The following is a 20,737-nucleotide window of genomic DNA, read 5'->3' on the forward strand; positions in this document are numbered from 1 at the left end:
CGGTACCCTCTGTGATGGTCGCGGGGTCTGCTATCCTGCTGGCACTGAACAAAATCTCTGAATGAGAGGGCTTCCCTGAATTCCTGCCCATAGGCCTGGTACTCTGCAAAATAATCGCCCATATGCCTGGGGTCTGCCTCCTGCTGGGCTACGGCCCCCGTGTCTGCTCCTAAGAAAGTGGGCATGGTAGCGTGTGTAGGGGCATGTGAGGCCACCTGCTGCGCAGTGTCACGCTGCTTTGGCAAGTGATGGGATGCACGTGATCCCTCACCAATCTGAAAGACTCGTGCGCTGTCACGTTGTTTGGCCTCTACTGCCGTGAATCTCTGTCCCATCACCTCAATTTTCCTCGACAGATCCTGCACTGATTTGAGGAGCATATCTGCAAATCTCTTCCCGTCCTCGTCGGCCATTTGTTTTACGTCCACTATTGGCTCTCTCTGTTCTGCGTCAACCACCGGCTCCTCCTGTTCTGCGTCCACTACCGGAACACAATCTCCCTCTCTGTAGGTATTCTCCAACCTACGTCCAGTGTCTCTGTATCTCCTACCTCTAACAAATGTAGGGTTTTTCCCCCGGTGTCACAGATTGCTAGCTCTACAGGCTGAGCTGAAACTATGCTTTGATACCACTGTAATATCCCTAACCGGAATATTCCTCAAACCCCAACAAAAACTCCAACCAAATACGTGCAAATGATATAATAACCCAAAAATGACAAAATAACAGTGGTACAACATATAATAGTGTAAACAGGAAATATAAGCAGGTACTCAAGAAATGCATTGAGAAATACTAAGCCATTTTATTATACTGAGCATAAAATGAGTACAAGAGGTGATCAGACAAATGGCACCTCGACTTGCACAAGGCAAGTGAAGAAATACTCTTAGAATAACAAGGAATGGCCTCTCTGCGTGGATGCTGCTGGAGAACTGCCGTGCTACTGCTGCTGCTAGGAAACAAATAATTATTTGGAGCTGCTCCCCTCCTCGGAAAATGCTGAAACTTTGGAATCGGGCTCTACTCAAGAAACCCAAAAAAACCTAGAAAGCTCTCCTGGAATAGCTGACCCCCGAAAATCACCCCCTTGGGGTTCTGCGCAGTTCCTCAATGCTCTGCGTTGTCACTGAAGGAAACCCCTCTAAACTCTGCCTGAAACTCTGTGAAAAATCCTCCAATCGGCAAGGGCTGGTTCCCTGCTCAATCACTCAGCATGAATCCTCCTGCAAAAACCCCAATCCAACACTACTACCAGAAAGAACTGCGTCCCTCTCTCAGTGCTGCGTAGTCCTCCAAAACGCTGCTGAAAATGCTATTGGAATGCTGATAAAACTGTTGCTGAAATGCCAAAGGAAATACCTTGCCCGAGCAGGGACTCGAAGTCCCCCGGGGCTAAGGGTGAGATCTCTGAACGGAGACACTCAATGCACTAAATAGTGCTGCAGACTAGCTAAAGAGCCAGCATGCTCAAAAGTTGAAACGACTAGTCAAAATGCACATAACTGAATGATGCAAAATGAGGGGGCTCCTCTCTATTTTATAGCCTCCGCCTCTCACAATCCCTAGGCTCACCTCCTCCTGTGTGATTCCCCTCTTGCCACGTGTTTCTTTCCCTCCTGCGCAGTCCCTCCATGTGTCTATGTGGGCCCCATTTCTACATCCCCCTTTGGCCCCCTTGGCTCCCCTTTAAGTCACAACGTTGTGCTACTAGGAAGTGACTTTTATTCTAAAAGTGAGCTATGTCCCCCGTCCTCACTTTTTTTATTTACAAATAACTATAGAAGGCAAAAATTGGACAAAATCAAATATTCCAATTAGCCATGGCTAATAAGAATATTACACTCACCATGCTAACTGCAAAACATATGTCTGGACGGGAGTTCACCAAGAACACCAACACGAATGAGTTTATGAAACTCAGAGGCATTTCCAAAATCTGGTCCGACATCACTACCATATAACTTCTGAAAGTTAAGATCCTCGAGGTAGTCACAGGCTTGCAGTTTATTAGTCCACATCCAGAATCCAACTCCCTCTCACTTTTGCAAATGAGAGGGTCTGCACCTGTCAGAAATAGGTTGTTCTCATAAGGTGCCGGTATGAGAGGTCTATCATCCACAACCTTCAAACAATGGTTTGGATCGGCTTCACTGTTAGTGAATCTCCGCTTCATCAGACAGTTATCAATCCTCTCATATTAGGTCCGAGGTGTTTTACTTCAAGCCATTGTGGGCTTTCTTCCACTTGCATATATGAGGTTCTCGATCATGAATCTCAACCTCCTTGGGTTGTTCCAAACTTGTGGACCTACTACATAAGGGGAATGGTCCCCTTGTAAGATTTTCCTTTGGTACATCTCAGACATGTACCTTCACGCTCTTCTTGAATTCAGGCATTCCTGTCACCATCTGACTTACAGACCTTCAGTGCTAGACAAGTGCATAAGGGTTTACTACTTTAGCTAGCGCTCAATTGTAGAAACGTACACTCTAGTCACTTCCCATAATGACCGTAAAGCAGGTGCAAATATGTCATTGCAGATGTAAATCACCGTGCCAAAGTTGGCTCGTTCTCTGAGGAAATCATCTTTAAAATCCTCATCAATGTATTATATACTAAAAAAAAGACAGTTGCATACAGAAGACTTGATATAATACTATGGCTTATTCGATATAATACTATGGCTTATTCATTAGTGACTCTCTTATTTTCTGAGCTTGGATGTACCTTTGCTTCAGCTAGTGTAAGACCTTTCTATTTGTCTGTTCATCACTCAAGAGTTCAGTAATTTTTGAATTCAACTGTAACCTTATCTTAACAGATTTAAATCTGTAAATCTTAACAGACTTAACAGGTCCGAGAGTTTGAACTAAGCTCTGATACCAGAATGTAAGAACCTGAATCTCAAGCTAATTTCAAAATAGCAGAACATGAAATTTTAAATACAAAATTTTAAAGAAAATTAATCTAATGAATACCAACCTTTCTGCTTTGCTGAAAATCTGTCTACTCTGTTGCAATTCTTGTCCGGCTGTCTGCTTTGCTGAAAATCTGTCTGCTCTGCTGCAATTCTTGTCTGGCTGTGTTACCAAAATGGCCAAAAACCACCCTGCCGAACTGAGTACAACCTGGGTACACAGTTTCAGAATGCTTTCCAGTCGAAGCAATCTGATCCCCCGTGCCCAAAAACTCCAGTACAATCAAAACTCAAAACTTCCAGAGTGTCTGTATCTTTGTGTTAATTCCCTCTCCTTCTCAAGATTTCCTTCCTCCTTTTTAATTCCCTGTTCACCACCTTCCTCCCATCTTCCTGTCATTATTTTGATACGTGTAATTTTTATAAAACCAAATCTTATTTGATTTTTGTTGATTTTATTCGAATATGAAAATTTGATTTGATAAAGTTTATTTATTATTTTAATGAATTAATTTAATTTATAATTTTAATTAATTAATTTTATTAATTTTAAATTTTAAATTTTAATTTGTAAATTAAAATTAACATTTTCTGTTAGTTTAAGGATTTATCATATGTATAGTGCAATAGATGTGGGTCCATGCATACGCAGCTATCGTATGGAGGTCTCGTATGTATGCTAATACTTGTATTTTATTTATAGTTATAGGTGGGTCATTACAAGAATGATGGAGACAGCCAATCACAAGAGACACAAAATTTACCTTGGGAAAACCCTAACTAGGGAAAAACCCAACTGTAATGAATAATATATATATATATATATATATAATGAGGATAATGATTAGTTAATTAGTAATTAGGTTGAAGAGGCATGTCTAATTGAGACATGACTCTCTATGAAGAGGCACCTGCCTAATATATAAGCAAGCCCTCATTCTCATTGTATCATCAACCTTATTCATACATTTTAATATATATTCTTGTATGTCAATGGAGATCTTTATATTCCAAGTTTTATGGAGTAGTTAACAGGAATTATGAACTTTGTTCGCTTCATTTGGTATCAGCGCAGTTCGATCCTCCAGTCGCTTCGCCACTGCACAGAGTCATGCTCTCCGATCCAGACCCTTGGCCATTCAGGTTTCGTCAACACTGTTGCCGTTTGAGTGTTTCACTACAAGCTTTTGGAGGGTCTCCATTTTTGCTATCAGGCCCTTGGCCATAATAATAATAATAATATTAAAAAGTTTCACCTAGAGTCGTCACACAACCGCCTACGCCATCATTCGACAGTCGTCAGCCCGTATGAAGCCTTCCCCTGAACAAATTTCAACCAACAAATTACCGACAATCGCTGCATAGTTTGCTTACTATTGCACTCAGTTTTTGACAAATGCTTGATTTCTCTTTTGCATCGTGACAAATACTCTTGCAAGCGTGCATGTCACCCAAGTCGTCGGTCGTTCGTTGAATAAGCCGCTAAGTCGTTTTTTTTTACAACCTTCGTTCTCTCTGTGACCGCTTCCCTGACTTACCACTCCAATAGTCGCTGGCGTTGGTGGCCACCGATAGGGGATTTTGATCGGCTGCTGCCAGACCACAATCAAACGCAACTGACACAACTGCCTCTTCCACTGTCGTGCAACAAATTTTCTCCACCACTGCCTGTCGCTCATCGTAAGCCACCATATTAGACCCGCCTCAGTCTTCAAACCTTGCATCCGTCCAATGTTGGTTGTTGTTCCTTGTTTGTGTCTCACCCAATAGACTCTGACTGCAGCACTCCACAATGTTCCATCGCAGACCACAAAAAAATTTCGCGTTGTCATCCCTTGCATCCGCTTTGTCTATTCCTTGTATCGTTTTGCATTACCCATAGTCGCTACTTTCGCCGCCACATTCAGACAGAAAAATCGCAGGAGAAGAACAGTGTGAAGCGCAGACTTGTAATCAAGCCGTTCGTACAAACACTGACAAACCACTTTACAGGCTTGTACAACAAAACGTTGCCTCACAAGTTCCCATGGTTGTATTCGTATGGAAAGGACAACCAATTTGTGAGTGGAAATCAATTTAATTAAATTAAAAAAAGGGAGACCAAAAAAATATTTAAAAAGTGAGATAATAAAAAAAAGGAAGAGTAAATTATTTGAAGTTCGATTAAGGAAACAGAAGTATTGTTGTTAAAACGGGAATAAATTATTATACTCCTAAAATTCATAAAAGGGTATTTAAAATATATATATATATATATATATATATATATATATATATATATATAAAGTTCAAGTTCAAAGTCATAAAATTTATATAAGTGAATTGTTAAAGTTATATAAAGCTTAGGATCAAATTAAAAAAAGAAGTCATAAAGTTTATTTTCTTAAAAGTATAAAGGATCCAAATGTTGCAGAGTATTGAATATAAAGAAAAAACAATAATAAAAATTAAAAATAAAAAATTTGAAGATTTATTTAAAAAAAAGAAGCAGCGTTGGGCCTTGATTTAATGAGTGTGACGTTTCAAATCCTTACCTATTTATATATCCAAAGGAAATAGGGAAAGAAAATTTGTGACTTAACAAAGAATTAAAGTATTGTTGACCTAAAATTATCAATAAGGCAAAATAGAGTCAATCATTAAAGAGAAAAAAAGAATGGAGTCTAATTTGGAATTGAAGGAAGGAAGATTTCCAAAAACTTCATGTAATTATGCTTCAGTGCTATTTAGAATTAAAGGGTCCATTGCGGGAAAAGATGTCACTATTGCTATCTCACCTGTCGAAGATAAAAATTATATAACGCCTAAAATCACAAACCAATTAGTGATCCCGGAGTCAAATATAATCGAAAAATTAGATTGTTTTGGCAACAAAAAATATGACCTAACCAATTTACAGTTAAACATTGAGGATTATACATTTATATCGCACTTCTCAGTTCAAACCCTATGGAGCGATCAAGGTGACATTATTTTGGGTTCACCCTGGATGGAAACCCTTGGTTCCTTCATCCTGAATACGAAAAAGAAGTTTTTAACATTTTCTTACAAAAAGAAAAAAATAACGCTACAAGATCTTACAGTAAAGCCGAATTCAGTAATACCAGAAGACATAGAAGATATTTCAAAAGTAATTTTTCAAGAAGGTAAAAAAGTACTACAAAATATGCAAAATAAAATTGACAAAATCACTGCTGATAGAGATGAAGAAGTTTTGCGACTTAAGGATCATAGCGAAAAATTACTAACACAAATTAAAAAGCTTAAGAAGGACAAGAAGTCGTTAAAAGACAAGTAAGAACATTCTATTCACGAGGAAGTATTGAAATCCAGTTGTAACATTCCTAGTGGAAGATAAAGAAACAAATACCAAACCAGTCAATAGCAGAACTCAAGAAGAGGATCAATCAGTTGAAAGAAAAGCACACTCACATGTTACAATCCGGATGATGAATTCCAAACGAAGATTGTGTACCTCCACACACCTAATAAGGGAAATTCAAACCAAAAAAGTTCCCTAGCGACATCTGAATCATGAGAGTAGACAACTCAATCAAGCTACGTATATGTACCATTCAAAATAGAAACAACACGCTGATGTTCCGAAGAATATTGAAGTAACCTCAATCCAGTCCTATGATGACAATTCTTTACAAAATTGTAGTGATTAGAATATTCCATAGAAGATTAATCTAGGATGGTTTGATCCCTTCTCAGTGTGACAATTTTGTTTGTCACTTAGAAGATCATATCAATTTGTATCAACAAAGATGTCAGTGTCGAGACGAAAAGACATTCAAAACCAAAAAAAAAAGGAGATCAAGCCTTTTGCATCAACAAGCTTTGACGACAAAGCTTTTTTGAGGAGGAAGGCAATGTTATGAGTAACATATATATATATATATATAATGAGGATAATGGTAATAATGATTAGTTAATTAGTCTAATACATAAGCAAGCCCCTCACTCTCATTGTATCATCAATCTTATTCATACATTTTAATATATATTCTTGTATCTCAATGGAGATCTTTATATTCCAAGTTAACTGGAGTAGTTAACAGGAATTACGAATTTTGTTCGCTTCACCAACAACCTTTTCTTAGAGAAATTATTCAATTCAACAAGAGATACAATTTGATCTTTTCTAGTAAAAAAAAGTCAAACTGCCTAGTAAACAAGTCCAGGTCAAACCTGGTCAAACTGAGAAATTTTGGCCTCTTGCACCTTCCTCATAATTTTGTCTGCTGCTCAGAGAACTTCATAAATCTCGGTCAAACCTTGCCTCTGAAAATTTGATCAACGCTAGTCAAATAGATGTCAACTATCTTGACTTAACCTCAGAAGTCTTCTTCTTTTCTTCGCATGTGTGAACACAAGATGATAATTGTGAGTGATCCAAATTGGTGCCCAATGGAGGAAGATGAATGGTGTATATATAGTAGATTAGAGTGCCCTAATGGGTGTTGGTCACTATGATTGCTTATTTAATTAAACAATCAAGTGCTACATAAATTGTCAACCTAGGGAAGTCTGTTTATTTCAAAGGCAATCACACACTGTATATGCTCAATCTCAAAAGCAATCCAGAGTTATAGTAAAAGTTATACTAATCACACCTTGCTTTGAATCAGACTGAAGCTCTACTTTGAATTACAGTAAAAGCAATCTTTCTATTGCAGAATTCAAGATTCAAAGGAAAACAATCATCAGAAGAATTCTAGATTATATTAAGAAATAACAACCTAGGAAAAATGAACCTTTCAGCGATCTGCAAAAGAAAAGACTAACTATGCTGTAATAGAGAATAGGACCCTATTCCCCAAAGTAGGAATATTCAGCACTTGTCTCTGACTATCACACTTTCATAAACTCATTCTACAAACAGAATTACCAATCGAAATGATCAAAAATTACCTAGGAATGAATTGTATGAAAACGATGCAACAATCAGTTGAAATAGAGTTTTAGCAATAAATAGCAGAGTTATAACGGTGCCTAAGAAATGCATAACAGAGTTTCAGCAAAACAGAGTTTTAACAAAGCATGAATGAAAACAATAATTAACACACCTACAAAGCTAATGGGTGAATCTTGTGAGGAAGGTGGGCCCTCTCCTTTTCACAAGATTCCCCATAAATGAACGAGAACTAAGAAGAAGCACTCAAAGTGATCTTTTATTCATCTGTCAAATGTAACATGTGACAATAAGAATAAACATGCTCTTCTCTGTAATTCCATATTCTATCGTCCCCCTCTAATGCTGATTTCTCCTCTATTTAAAGAGGAGAAATCCTCTTAATTGATTACATGTGTACGTACAAATCCTATTCTTAGTCTGATCTAATCTTCTATGCTGGAATAGGATATTCCGATTTTCCATAGAAAAATGCTGTTACAGTGGTTGTAATGGTGCTGGTTTTGACGTACAACTATTGCGGCCAGTGTAACAGCTCCTTTAATTATCTTTCTTGTTACCGTTGTATATGAAACACTGTTTCAGCGTCGTAAATCACAGAGTGTTTCAGCATCGTAAATCATGGACTGTTTCAGCATCGCAGATCACAGGCTGTTTCAACATCGCATATCACAGACTGTTTCAGCATCGGGATTTGCGTACTGTTCACTGTTTCAACAATGTGGTCTTCAGGCAGCAACAATATATTAACTGCAGTCTTCAAACTATTTTAGCAACTATATATTTCCGATTAGTGGCTAAGTATGAAAGTAATGTAAATTTACATGTAAAACAAGTTAAACATATAGCAAAGAGAAGAAAGTTGAAACATTTTATACTTTTGGAAAAATAGATTAATGTGATAATGTAGGCTTAAATGTGAGTAGGAAAAGGATGTAGTGATAGCAAAAAGTATGAGCAAAAAGGTACATTATAGGGTCCTAACCAGTGTTGATAATATCAGTATCGGGAAAATATCGGCGAGGGTCCGGAAAATATCTTATCGGAAATATCGGCGAAAATATCGGCAAATATCGGCAAGCATAAAAAATGCATAATATATTCATTTTTTTTCAGATTTCTAAACATATAAAGCAATAACAACATGAACTAAACACATTGGCACATAAATATGAAGAAAACACTGATATATATGATGTCAAATAGAAATGATACATCAAACTTCAAAGGCGATACCAAATCCTGCTGATCCCTGATAGTGATAAATTGATAATTGTCCAATCAAGGACTCAAACAAAAATTAAAATAACATCACATATCCTGCTGATCCCTGATAGTGATAATTGTCCAATCAAGGACTCAAACAAAACAACATCACATATATAAAAGTTTAAAAGTATTTCATCATCATGAGTTATAAACTTATATGTAGCAAAAGTTGCAAAACAAATAAAACTAGCAGCTATCTATCTGAGACCATTGGCCTCTCCCTAGCAGCTTTCTTTCTGTCTTGTTCAGCAATTGCTTCACGAGCTTTTTGTATAACCTCTGCACTAGAAACCATACAAGGCATCACATCTGCTGCATCATATGCAGAGAGTTTAGCCAGATGGTATTTCAATCGTGTAATCCCTCCTGACATCTTGGTCCCACACAAGTTGCATGATATATATGCCTGATTTGCCCCACCAACAGCCTCCCCATACTCCCAAAATGGGTCCAAGGCTTTTGGCATATTTGACATTTGTACTGTAGTGAACTAATTCAAACCTAGGGCACAAAAAAAACAAAAAATTGGCATTAAATGAGTATAACTATACAGTGCCCAGCAAACACTCAAGAAACTATTTTAATTTTTAAAGCAACATCTTCATGTTCAGAATTTAAACAACAAAAGCAAGCATAAAAAATGCATAATATATTCATTTTTTTCAGATTTTTAAACATATAAAGCAATAACAACATGAAATAAAGTTTAAAGTTAAACACATTGGCACATAAATATGAAGAAAACACTGATATATATGATGTCAAATAGAAATGATATATCAAAGGCGATACCAAATCGTGCTAATCCCTGATAATTGTCCATTCAAGGACTCAAATGTGGAGAACCAATACAAAATAACATCACATATAATAATAAAAGTATCTCATCATCATGAGTTACATGTAGCATAACAAATAAAACTAGCAGCTATCTATCTACTGCCCTCTCCCCCTTTTACGGGAAAACATGATGGGCTGTTTGTCAGGCCTGCCCCTAGTAGTAGAAGGCCCTGACACTGCCTCTGCACCTAATGTCAAATAATGAGTGATAGGCATGGAGCTATGCTCTCCTATATCTATAGCAGATGGTGTTGATGCTGATGCTCCCGCAGTGTCCTCCTCCAGCTCCTCCTGCTCCTCCTCTAAGTGTTGCTGCTCCTCTGACTCCGAGTCCTCCTCTTGCTGCCCCTGCTCTAATGGATCATCTGCCACTGGCTCCTCCAACCATGAAGGTGACTCCTCCAATATGGGCTCCTGAGACTCCACCCTCCACGGAGACAATACATCAATATTGTCTAAGGAAATGGCATCTGGATCCACTGGTGATTCTATTTGCCTCACTCGAAGTCGGATGTTGTAATGCACATACACCAAATCGTTGAGGCGTGCGAACTCCAACCTGTAAGAGTGTCAAAAAAAGTAATGAGTCTTGACTCTTGACTCTTGACACTTGAAGGTCATAAATTAAAAATTAAAAATTACAATAAGTGTAATTGCTCAACTGAAGGCTTGAGTTCAAAGTTATACCTGTTGCGCTTTTTGGCGTGTATTTTCTCAAATACACTCCAATTGCGCTCACACCCTGAAGAGCTACATGTTTGACTCAAGATTCGTATAGCCAAATTTTGCAAATTTGGTACCCTTGCACCATAGCTTCGCCACCAAAGATCTACAACAAAATAATGAAATAAAAAATTCAAAAACTTAAAAGTTAAAAATTAAATTCAAATTTCTAATTTCTAATGAGTGATGACTTGTCACTTACGTGGCATGAAGAGGGCCCTTTCCTTAATGGCATCATCAAAGCCAAATAGGCCAACACAATCCTGATAACTCTGTACCTCGCGCTTGATTTTGCTACGAAGCTCAGAATCAGGTACCATCCTCTGAATACAGGTATGGAGCCCTTCCATCACCTCGCCATCAAAACGAAAATTGCATTTGTATGCAAATGCAGGGTTGAGGAAGAGTGCTGCTGCATGAATGGGTCGATGAAGCATCCCTGTCCACCGATTATCGATCACATCCCATAACATCATCTGCCTATTAAGGCCAGCAGAACCCTTGTCTGCATAATAGGAACGAATGGCCTCCTTGGCCCTATCCATGCCCTCATACAAATAAGGCATTGCAGGCTTCTCTCCATCCACCAATCTAAGAACCTTTACTATAGGTTCGCTAACTGCACATGCTTCTTGTACTCCACGCCAAAATGTCTCAGAGTACACCATTTTTGCAATGGCTCTCCCATCAGGTCTCTTGCTGTATCTACAAGCACGCCAATCATCAGACACAAACATTTGCTTCAACTCGTACTGACATCGAAGCAAAGACTGGAGAGTAATAAAGGTTGTGGCAAAACGTGTGATGGCAGGACGCCGCAACTCCTTGTTTTTAGTGTACCTCCTCATAAGGCTAAGAACATAAGCATGGTTATAAATAAACTTGGGGATGCTCCTAGCCATATCAACTGCCTCCTTGATGAAGGAGAGTTTCCCCATATCCTCAAGCAACGAATCAAGATAATGCACTGCACATGGAGTCCAGAACAATGTGGGATGCCTCTCCATAAGCATTTTGCCGGCAGACACATAATTAGCTGCATTGTCTGTTACGACTTGCACCACATTCTGCACACCAATCTCCTGAATGAACCCATCTAACAACTCACATATCGTTGCTGCATCTTTGATATGTTCTGATGCATCCAACGATTTAATAAACATGGTACCTTTAGGACAATGTACCAAGAAATTTAGAAGGGTCCTACCCTTCCTATCTGTCCAACCATCAGACATCACTGTGCATCCAGTGACTTCCCATGTCTGTTTCAACTCCGCCAATCTAGAGTTGATGTCCTCTTTTTCTGCTTGAAGAATTGGCCCCCGCAACTCCTCATATGTGGCACTTTTGTACCCTGGGCCCACAACAGCAATAGCATCACACATTGGTTGCCAAAATGGATTGGTTTTTGTGATGCTGAGAGGTAAGTCGCTCCAATAAATACACCTCCCCATGACTCTATCTGCTTCTTCCTTCTCCTTTTTTTTATAAAGCGATTTTATGCCAGGTTGTGCTCCAGCTCCTGTTCGTGGAACAAAAAATGATGACCTCGCATTCACACTAGCAGTAGCGCTAGCATGTGATGGTGTGCCAGTTGTGGAGCCCCTCCCACTAGGGCCAGTAGGGCCACTACCCTGAACATCAAAATCAGGAGAAGATATCCCAAAAGATCTACCTGCACGTTCAGCTTTGTTTCTTTCCGCCTCTTCCTTCTTTCTGTCCTTTTCTTCAATTGCCTCAAGAGCTTTTCGTATAAGCTCCGGACTAGAAACTTTACAAATGCCAACATCATGTCCAGGGAGTCTAGCAAGATGGTATTTCAGTCGTGTAACCCCACCTGTCATCTTGTCCCCACACAATTTGCATGAAAGATATGCACGATTTGTCCCACCATCAGGGATCCCATACTCCCAAAATGGGTCCAAGTTTTTTGGCATATTTGTATTTTGTAGTGGGCTAACTCAAAAGGAAACCTACAGCACCAAAAAAAATTTGGAATTAGTAACTTAATAACTTAATAAGTAATACGAATTTACGAAATTCCATGGGTGCAGGTCTCAATATCAAATCCTCATTCTTCAAAGACAAATGGACTAAACTTTAACAAAGTTCTACAATCTGCAATCTTCACACAAAGGACCCTAGTCAAGCTATGTAGAAAAGAGTCAAAAGACATTAAAATCATAAAATATAAATGTATTCAATAACAGCGTTAGAGGACTGCGATTTGGCTGCTACAGGCAGTGTATACATTGAGGATAATAAAATCATTTATATTTATGCTTCTAATGTTGGCTTATATGCTATCTTCTGAGGATAAGCAACTGTTGGGAAAGATTTCAATATGGTAGAGTGGGAGGGCAACTGTTGTGAAAGATTTCAATATGGTAGAGTGGGAAGGCAACTTTCCTAATCTCAGGCCAAAACATGGGATTATGCTCCATCTATTCTTCTAATATTGGTTCACTAACAATCTTTCTGAGGCTAAATGAGTGTTGAGAGGGGATTTTAATTTTTAATAAGGTAGACAAGTAATTGTAGGAGGTGAAATAAGAGTTGATGTAAAATAAAATCAACACATCAAGTTTTTAATGTGAATTGCAGCCATAAACATCATGATATTGGAGGCTGCTTTACATGGTCCAATACAAGAAGGCATCAGGAAAGAGTACTGGCAAAACATGACGTGTTCACTGTTAACTTTTAAGCCCCCAAAAAAGGATTAGTGTTTTCAAGAACTGAGAACAGATTTGTTGATGTTGGGTTGGAATCTGGATGCTACAGGGTTTGACCAAATTCTGTTGGTTACATGCATGTTGAGACTCATGAGTCATGACAGTGTGACAGTAACCTCATAAGGCAGTTACCTTTGACGGTGACTTTGGCGTTGTGTTGGTGACTTGAAGGCATGATTGTGTTCATGGCAAGAGTCCTTGATGAAGGATTATGTCAGTGACCTGTGAACTGGGTAGCAACCTTCTATAACAAGATCTTGATGAAAGTAATTAATGGCAGCATGACAGCAGTAATCTTGATTCTTGACATAGTGACCTGATGACTGTAATGATAGTTGTTGTGACATGACAGTGACCTTGTTATAACTTATTACCATACAGACAGTGATCTTGCTAACAGTAACCTTGATATGTTTGGAGTCTGGACAGTATAGCAGATATATCTGAATGCAAAGGACCCTTTTACATGTGCAGAGAAACCTTATGGTTGTGTGGTATATAGAATCTAGATAAACCCTATGGCTGTGAGGATTATGGTAGTATTAACTTGAGAGTGCCAGGAATCAGTATCTGCCCTTCCTTTCAAACTTAAGGTATCTCGTCTTTAATCAGAAGATTGAATAATGTACATAGTAGATATTAATAATTATATGTCAAAAGTTTATTGTTGTGTGAAAAGAATCAAGATATTGACCAAGGATCTGCTCTCTGTAACCCTTACTAAATTGCTTGTCTTTGCAAGTGTTTGTCACAACTACAAGTCTCAGCTTAGCAACAAGAGCTATACCCTTAAATATCTAATGAGCTAGAAGGACTTCGCTAATGGGAGGACCAAATATGACATGAAAAGCCAGTTCTGAACATAGCTTTGTGGAAAAGCATAACGGCAAAGGCTGGAAAAGCTAAGTCACCAGGATTAGGATATCACGTGCAGATTTTTAGAAGACTTTGCATATAACATATATGAATACAGCACATATAATACAAGCCACAAAATATAGATGCGAATCTGCATGTTCTGGTTATGCTATTTGTATGTTCTAACTTCTGGTTATGCTTCTCATTGCTCAATAGATATATCATATTACCAAGGTCCAATATAATGTGTTGCACAGTTGCAGGCTGCAGCGTTGCGTTGACGGTGAAGAGTCAAGACTCAAGACGTCGGGACTGTGACCTTTGGCACCGGGTAAACCCTCCTTCGCAGCACCGGTTCCGTCTCTCTCCAGCTCGCACGAAAACATTACAAAGTGACGGGAAAAGCAAAACAATATTACCATTTTATAACCCGATTAAACTAACCCGCGATATTTACAGTCGTGGCGCGATATTTATGAAAATATCGCCGCAATTTCGGAAATCTCGCGAGAATTTAAAAACACGAAAATATCGCGCTATTTTCCAGCCGAAATTTCGTTTTCGCCAAAATCGCGCGATATTTACGAATATCGCCGAAATATCGGCGATATTATCAACACTGGTCCTAACACCCCCCCAACTGAAAAGGTTGCATGTCCTCAGGGAGCTTCACTCTGAATCAGAATCCGAATACTGACTGTTGGCGTGCAAATTACTTAAGCAGTAGCTATAGAAATCACTGTCTGTTGGGGCTCTGAATCCTTGAACATATTGTAGCTTTTGCCAGGCTGCTGCTTCAACCTTCTTAGGAAACCTATGATGAGCCCGATACTTCTCTGTTGCATTCACAGAATGGGAAAATGGAACTGATAACCTATCCAATTTTTAGCGCATTGCTGAACACATTTGATGTAACTGGGTACCTGGAAGATTGTTGTCTCAAGATTGGTAGGACGAAAGGGATTGTGTTCCTGCCTTTCCTCAGAAGATTTTTGCCAAAACATGTTATTTGCTTTTAGGGCAACGGTATCTTTGGATTTAATAAACTGTTGGCAATCTTGAAGTACTGTTGCCTGTAGTTGCCGCATATGTTGAATCATTCCTGTTTTCTTAAAAAATTGATAATATTTTGCAACAAAGGTGGTAGCGTTCCGTGGTTCTGGCCATATCCAGAGGAGACGGTTATCTTCATTATGCTTGGTAGCTAGAAAAGCATTCTGCCACGTAATTTGGTTGGCAAGAAAGGAGGCGAATGCCCGAATCTGGATATCACCAACAAGAGGATTCAGATTAAGCTGTTTGTCTTCAGGAATGGCTTCATTATGAAAATATAACTCACATAGTAGATGCTGATCACTGGTAGAAGCTTCTGCAAAAGTTTGAACAAAATCTGCTGGATTGATCACTGCATAGGGTCTTCCATCTTTGATTGCTTTGATCTGAAAGAATGCAAGTCATTCTGTAAGGAAAAGAGAGTAATTTAGAAATGGTTTCCTAGCAGCCATCAATTTTTGTACCAACTCGAACATCAAGAGCAATTTGCTTTTTAGCTTCTTATTCTGCTTCTGATGGGCATGAGATTCTTGGAGTGTTTGGTCCAAAGCTTCCCAGTTTGAATATATGTGGTTCAGCCAAAGTAATTTGTGCTCCTGCAAGTTTTTGTGCTGTGTAATAGCAGACTCCTTCCATTTGTTCATTATTACATGCTCATTCCAAGGTTGAGTTTGTGTTCCAACATTGCGAGTGGTAAGCTGAAGTAGAGTCTGAGTAGATATACTAATAAGAATAGGAGCTTCAGATTGGACAATTGTATCAAGAGGCAGAGTTTGAACATCTTTACTAATAAGAACAAGAGCTTCAGATTTAATAGTTGCTGTAGGCCAGTGTTCTTGTATATTAGCTTTGCTTTTTGAAGGTCCTACTGGTTCTTGTGTAACAGTGGGGCATTCCTTTTCTTTAACTGCAAAAGATGTAGGTGTAGGGGAAGCTCCAGGCATCGGGATTTGGACCACTTTATAGCCTACTTGATCATAAATATCCCCGCATTCGCTGCACATATACTCTCTATACTGATCATCTTTTGTGTTTTTCTCTGCCATGGCCGCTGTGCGAGCTAAGGTCTACAAATTAAGTTCCCTGTCATAGGCTTCCTTTGCCATTACCAGCTCTTGCTTGTAAGCTTCTAGTGCTGATCTTATTTGTAAGAGAAGCCATTGTTGGTTTTGGTTGTTGATCTGTCATAGGTGTATCAAGAGGGATAATTGGTTTTTGTGTAACAGTCACAACTTCAGTAGCTGGTTCTTGTGGAGTAGCTACAAAATCAGCATTTGATTCTACTTGATGTAAAGAAAATAATGTTGCCGCACCTTGGGCATCTGATTCTTGTATTTCCAGAACAAAATCAGTAGCTAGTTCTTGTGTTTCAGCTGTAGCTGGTTCTTGTGTAACAGTTATAGCTGGTTCTTGTGTAACAGCTACTGAATGAGTAGTTGGTTCTTGTGTTTTAGCTATTGAATGTAAGGAAAATGATGTCGCAACACCCTGGGCATCTGGTTCTTGTGTTTCCAGAACAAAATCAACAGTTGGTTCTTGTGTTTCAGCTATAGCTGGTTCTTGTGTAACAGCTATAGCTGGTTCTTGTGTAACAACTACTGAATGAGTAGCTGGTTCTTGTGTTTCAGCTACTGAATGTAAGGAAAATGATGTCGCAGTACCCTGGGCATCTGGTTCTTGTGTTTCAGTGCCCGTGGGTGGAACAGGTAAAAATTCGGGGATTTGGGAGGGTGGAGGTGTACGGGGTTTTAGCAGGATGGTTTGGGGATTTAGGGTAGTGGTAGTAGTTGCTGCTATGGTTGAAGTCCTCATTCTTCTTCTAGGTAAAAAGGAAGAAAAATTATCAATTTGCTCCTTTCTTTTTCGAGTAGATTTTTCCTCAATAGTGGAATGGGGAGGGCTATCAGAAGTGGTTGCTGCTTTGATTGAACCCCTCATTCGCTTTCTAGATAAAAAAACAGTAGTAGTTTGCTTCCTTCTTTTGCGAGTGGGTGTTTCCTCAGTGATGGAGCAGGGAGGGTTATCTTGAGAATCATTACTAAGGATATCAACAGTAGGAATAGATGATTCTGGTAAATTGTGAGGTGGACTTGGTATGGTAGGAGGGTCAATTGGATCAATTGGGTCTGTAGGTGGGTTAATAGGTATTTCCGGCTGGTTAGGGAGGTTTTGTGGTTGCTCTTCCTGAGGGTTTATGGGTGGATTGTTTAGGGGAGGGTTTTGTTGGGCAAAACCCTTTTGGATGAGTAATTGAACAAGACAGTGATGGGTGAGGGAAAGGAGGGGGTTTTTTACCCATCTACAATAATGCGACATATTTCTAAGACATCTGAGCAGAAAGTAAGGAATATTCACCAGTCTAGCATGCCGTAAATGAGATAACAAGACAAAGTCGTACTGGTAAACTACCTGGTATCGGCCTTCACAGGTAAGGTAGTGCTTGACAAACTCTGCAACTTTCGGCCAAGGAGGCGGCAACGAGCTAAGTCGAACACCCCGGGCTTTAGGCTCAACTTGTTCTCCTGGCAAGAGAAAATCCAGCTGGGCATTAAGAATAATGTGTTTGCGGCTGAACCAGCGAATACCTGTGACGGGAAGACCCGAAACCTGTGCTATATCATCCTCTATGACTGAAATCCGAACCCCTTGAACAATAGAATGATCTTCTTGAAGATTCCGAGCAAATTGAAGAACCTGTTGTTGATCAAATCCCTGGAGCCTCTGAAAATAACCCAGCCAGCCCGCCTGCTGAAAGATTTGGTAGACTTCTGGATACAATTCTAGCAGGGTTGTCGTGGTGGGTTCGTATCGTATAACAGGACCTCCCATAGCTATTTAGCTCAGTAAAATGCACAGTCACAAAGCCAAGTAACCGCACCCGAATAGAGTAAATTTTGCGGATGAGGACATGTAAATGATGGTGAAAAGGCGAAATAATGGGTAAAAAGGAGTGACAATAGTCAATTCGTGTGAAATGATGGCATAAAGTTTCGATACTCCCCCCAACTATGGCTAAAATAATGACTTTAAGTGTACGGGGATCATGGTAATAATGAATCGACATCTTCTTATTAACTACAATTTAATTGTATTTACATATAAAGTTTACATACCTCACCTTTACTTTTAATTCGTACTTCGAAAAACATATAGTGCCTGTTCATAATAGATTTGTAGTAATCATGGAAGAACTTCGGAATTATGAGAGGAGTTGTACCAAGGATTTGTTTAGTCATGGGAGAAGGTAGTGAAAGGACAGAATGTAGCATGAAAAATAGGAGAAGTAAGAGCGAAAGAACTGAAGAAGATGTTTGTATGACAGGAAATGCTGCAAAAGTGGTGTTTCAGCAAGGGGAAAATGGGGAGAAATGTTGCTGCAAAGTGGTATTTCAGCAATGGGAAAATGGGGAGAAATGTTGTTGGAAAGTGGTGTTTCACTAATGGGAAAATGGGGAGAAATGTTGCTGCAAAGTGGTGTTTTAGCAATGGGAAAATGTTGCTGAAGGAATGGTGTTTCAACAACGGGAAAATGTTGCTGAAGAAATGGTGTTTCAGCAATGGAAAAGATGGGGAAATAGGGACAGGGAAAGAAATGAGAGGGAATGAATGATGGGGATGTTGAAGATGGATGGATTGAAGAGAGTGGGAGCAATGCTTCACAAGATGAAGCTTGGATTTGCTTGTATTAAGATTGTCCTTTCTTGGTAGGGCTTTTCTGGATCGAGAATCTGCAAAAGAATCAATTGTAACATGCCATCCCTTGGTAGGGATTATTAGTAAAAGAAATTTTAATCTAATACTAAAAATAAAATTCAAAAAAATTAAATGCAATGAGGGGCAGGAGGCTCTTCTAAAAAAAGATAATGTGAATCTGCCACGCATGTGGCCTGAAAATCTTCTTTGGAAATGGGGCGTTGGTACAGATGGAGCCGATGACCATTTACTAATAATGGTGTTTTAGAGTCATCAATTGTTAGGAGCCTTACTGTTCCATTGGGGAAAACAATATCCACTTCGTAAGGTCCTAGCCATCTTGTATGTAGTTTCCCTTGAAATTATTTAAAGCGAGAATCATATAATAAAGCCCAATTACCTTTTTGGAATTGCTTGTGCTTGATGATTTTATCATGCCATTTTGTTATTTGTTGTTGAATCATAGTTGTCTGATGAATGACATCTAATCTTTTTTCATCCAATTCATTAAGCTGTTGTAACCTCGCTGTCTGCACATCAGTCAAATCAAGGTTAATAGCTAAAGCAATCCTTAAGGTTTTGATTTCAAATTCCACAGGAAAAACAACACTTTTACCATAAACTAATTCATAGGGAGAGAATCCTGTAGTGTTTCTCCAGGTAGTTCTGTAAGCCCATAATGCTTCAGGGAGCCTTTGAGACCAATCCTTCTGGTTTTCCTTCACTGTTTTTGTTAGAATGGCTTCTATTACTTTGTTTGTGCTTTCCACCTGTCCATTGGCTTGGGGGTGGTATGGTGTAGTCATTCTATGATGAATATGATATTTCTGAAGGGTGGCTTTAAAACCATGAGAGGTGAAAGGAGGTCCTCCATCTGTGACTAATTCTCTAGGCACTCCAAATCTGACAAAGATATCTTCAAATAAGAAAGCTAGAACAACTTCTTCAGTAGCTCTAAGGAGTGCTTTAGCCTCCACCCATTTGGTCATATAATCTGTGCAGACTAATATATAAACTCTTTGATTGGATGGAGGGTTAATGGGTCCTACAAAATCTAAGGCCCATCTCTCAAATGGTTCAAGTACTACCTGGGGTTTTAATGGCATTTCATCTCTATGATTAGGCTAACCCATTCTTTGACAGTTGTCACAGGTCCGAACATATTTCTTTGCATCTTTAAAAATTGAGGGCCAATAATCCCCATCCTGAGAATTTATGTGCCGTTCTTTTGTCATCAAAATGCCCTCCACAAGGGCCATCATGACAAACTTTTAGTATATCATAAACTTCATCTTCTCTAATGCATCTTCGGATTTCTTGATCAAGTCCTGTGTAGAAAAGACACCCACTTATCCAGCTATACCTAGCACTTTGTTGAATGATTTTTCTTTTCTCTCGGTGGGATAGGTGTGGTGGTAACTTCCCTGCAACCAAATAATTGGCAATGTCTGCATACCATGGTGAGTGAGCAGATACTGCAAATAAATATTCATTAGGAAAGGAATCATCTACTGGAGTATTATCATCAAGTGTTAACTGAGAAAGAAAATCAACAACTACATTTTCTTTTCCTGGTCGATCTACAATTGTAATATCAAATTCTTGTAATAATAATAACCATCTGGTGACTCGAGCATTTGTGACAGATTTGTTCATTAAATATTTAATAGCTGAGTGATCAGTATGGACAAAAGTAGAATAACCAGTGATGTAATGTCAAAATTTATT

General features: G+C 39.0%; 2 protein-coding genes across 2 annotated transcripts in view; one reads left to right on the plus strand and one right to left on the minus strand.

Annotated features, from left to right (window-relative positions):
* Positions 1 to 20,737, plus strand: part of LOC149257625 (pyruvate kinase 1, cytosolic-like) — a 191,346-nt gene that overhangs the window by 105,648 nt on the left and 64,961 nt on the right. The window lies entirely within an intron of this gene.
* Positions 8,997 to 11,599, minus strand: LOC149257626 (uncharacterized). The gene is made up of 3 exons (XM_089369940.1): positions 10,873 to 11,599; positions 10,635 to 10,776; positions 8,997 to 10,506 (listed from the first exon to the last, which is right to left on the minus strand). Exons 1-3 carry the CDS (start codon positions 11,570 to 11,572, stop codon positions 10,044 to 10,046), a joined length of 1,305 nt encoding a protein of 434 aa, XP_089226066.1. The 5' UTR covers positions 11,573 to 11,599; the 3' UTR covers positions 8,997 to 10,043.

The sequence above is a fragment of the Pinus tabuliformis genome, chromosome 6 (assembly GCF_031772625.1).
Source record: "Pinus tabuliformis cultivar Carrire ecotype Pingquan chromosome 6, CPIR1, whole genome shotgun sequence".
Lineage (NCBI taxonomy): Eukaryota > Viridiplantae > Streptophyta > Pinopsida > Pinales > Pinaceae > Pinus > Pinus tabuliformis.

What these genes read in the sequence shown, in the direction of transcription:
- LOC149257626 (XM_089369940.1), bottom strand. Translation starts at nt 11,572, where the DNA reads ATGGCTAGGAGCATCCCCAAGTTTATTTATAACCATGCTTATGTTCTT. An exon ending in AAGGGCCCTCTTCATGCCAC is followed by an intron (nt 10,777 to 10,872) that starts GTAAGTGACAAG and finishes ATTTTGTTGTAG; the next exon opens with ATCTTTGGTGGCGAAGCTAT. An exon ending in CACGCCAAAAAGCGCAACAG is followed by an intron (nt 10,507 to 10,634) that starts GTATAACTTTGA and finishes ACACTCTTACAG; the next exon opens with GTTGGAGTTCGCACGCCTCA.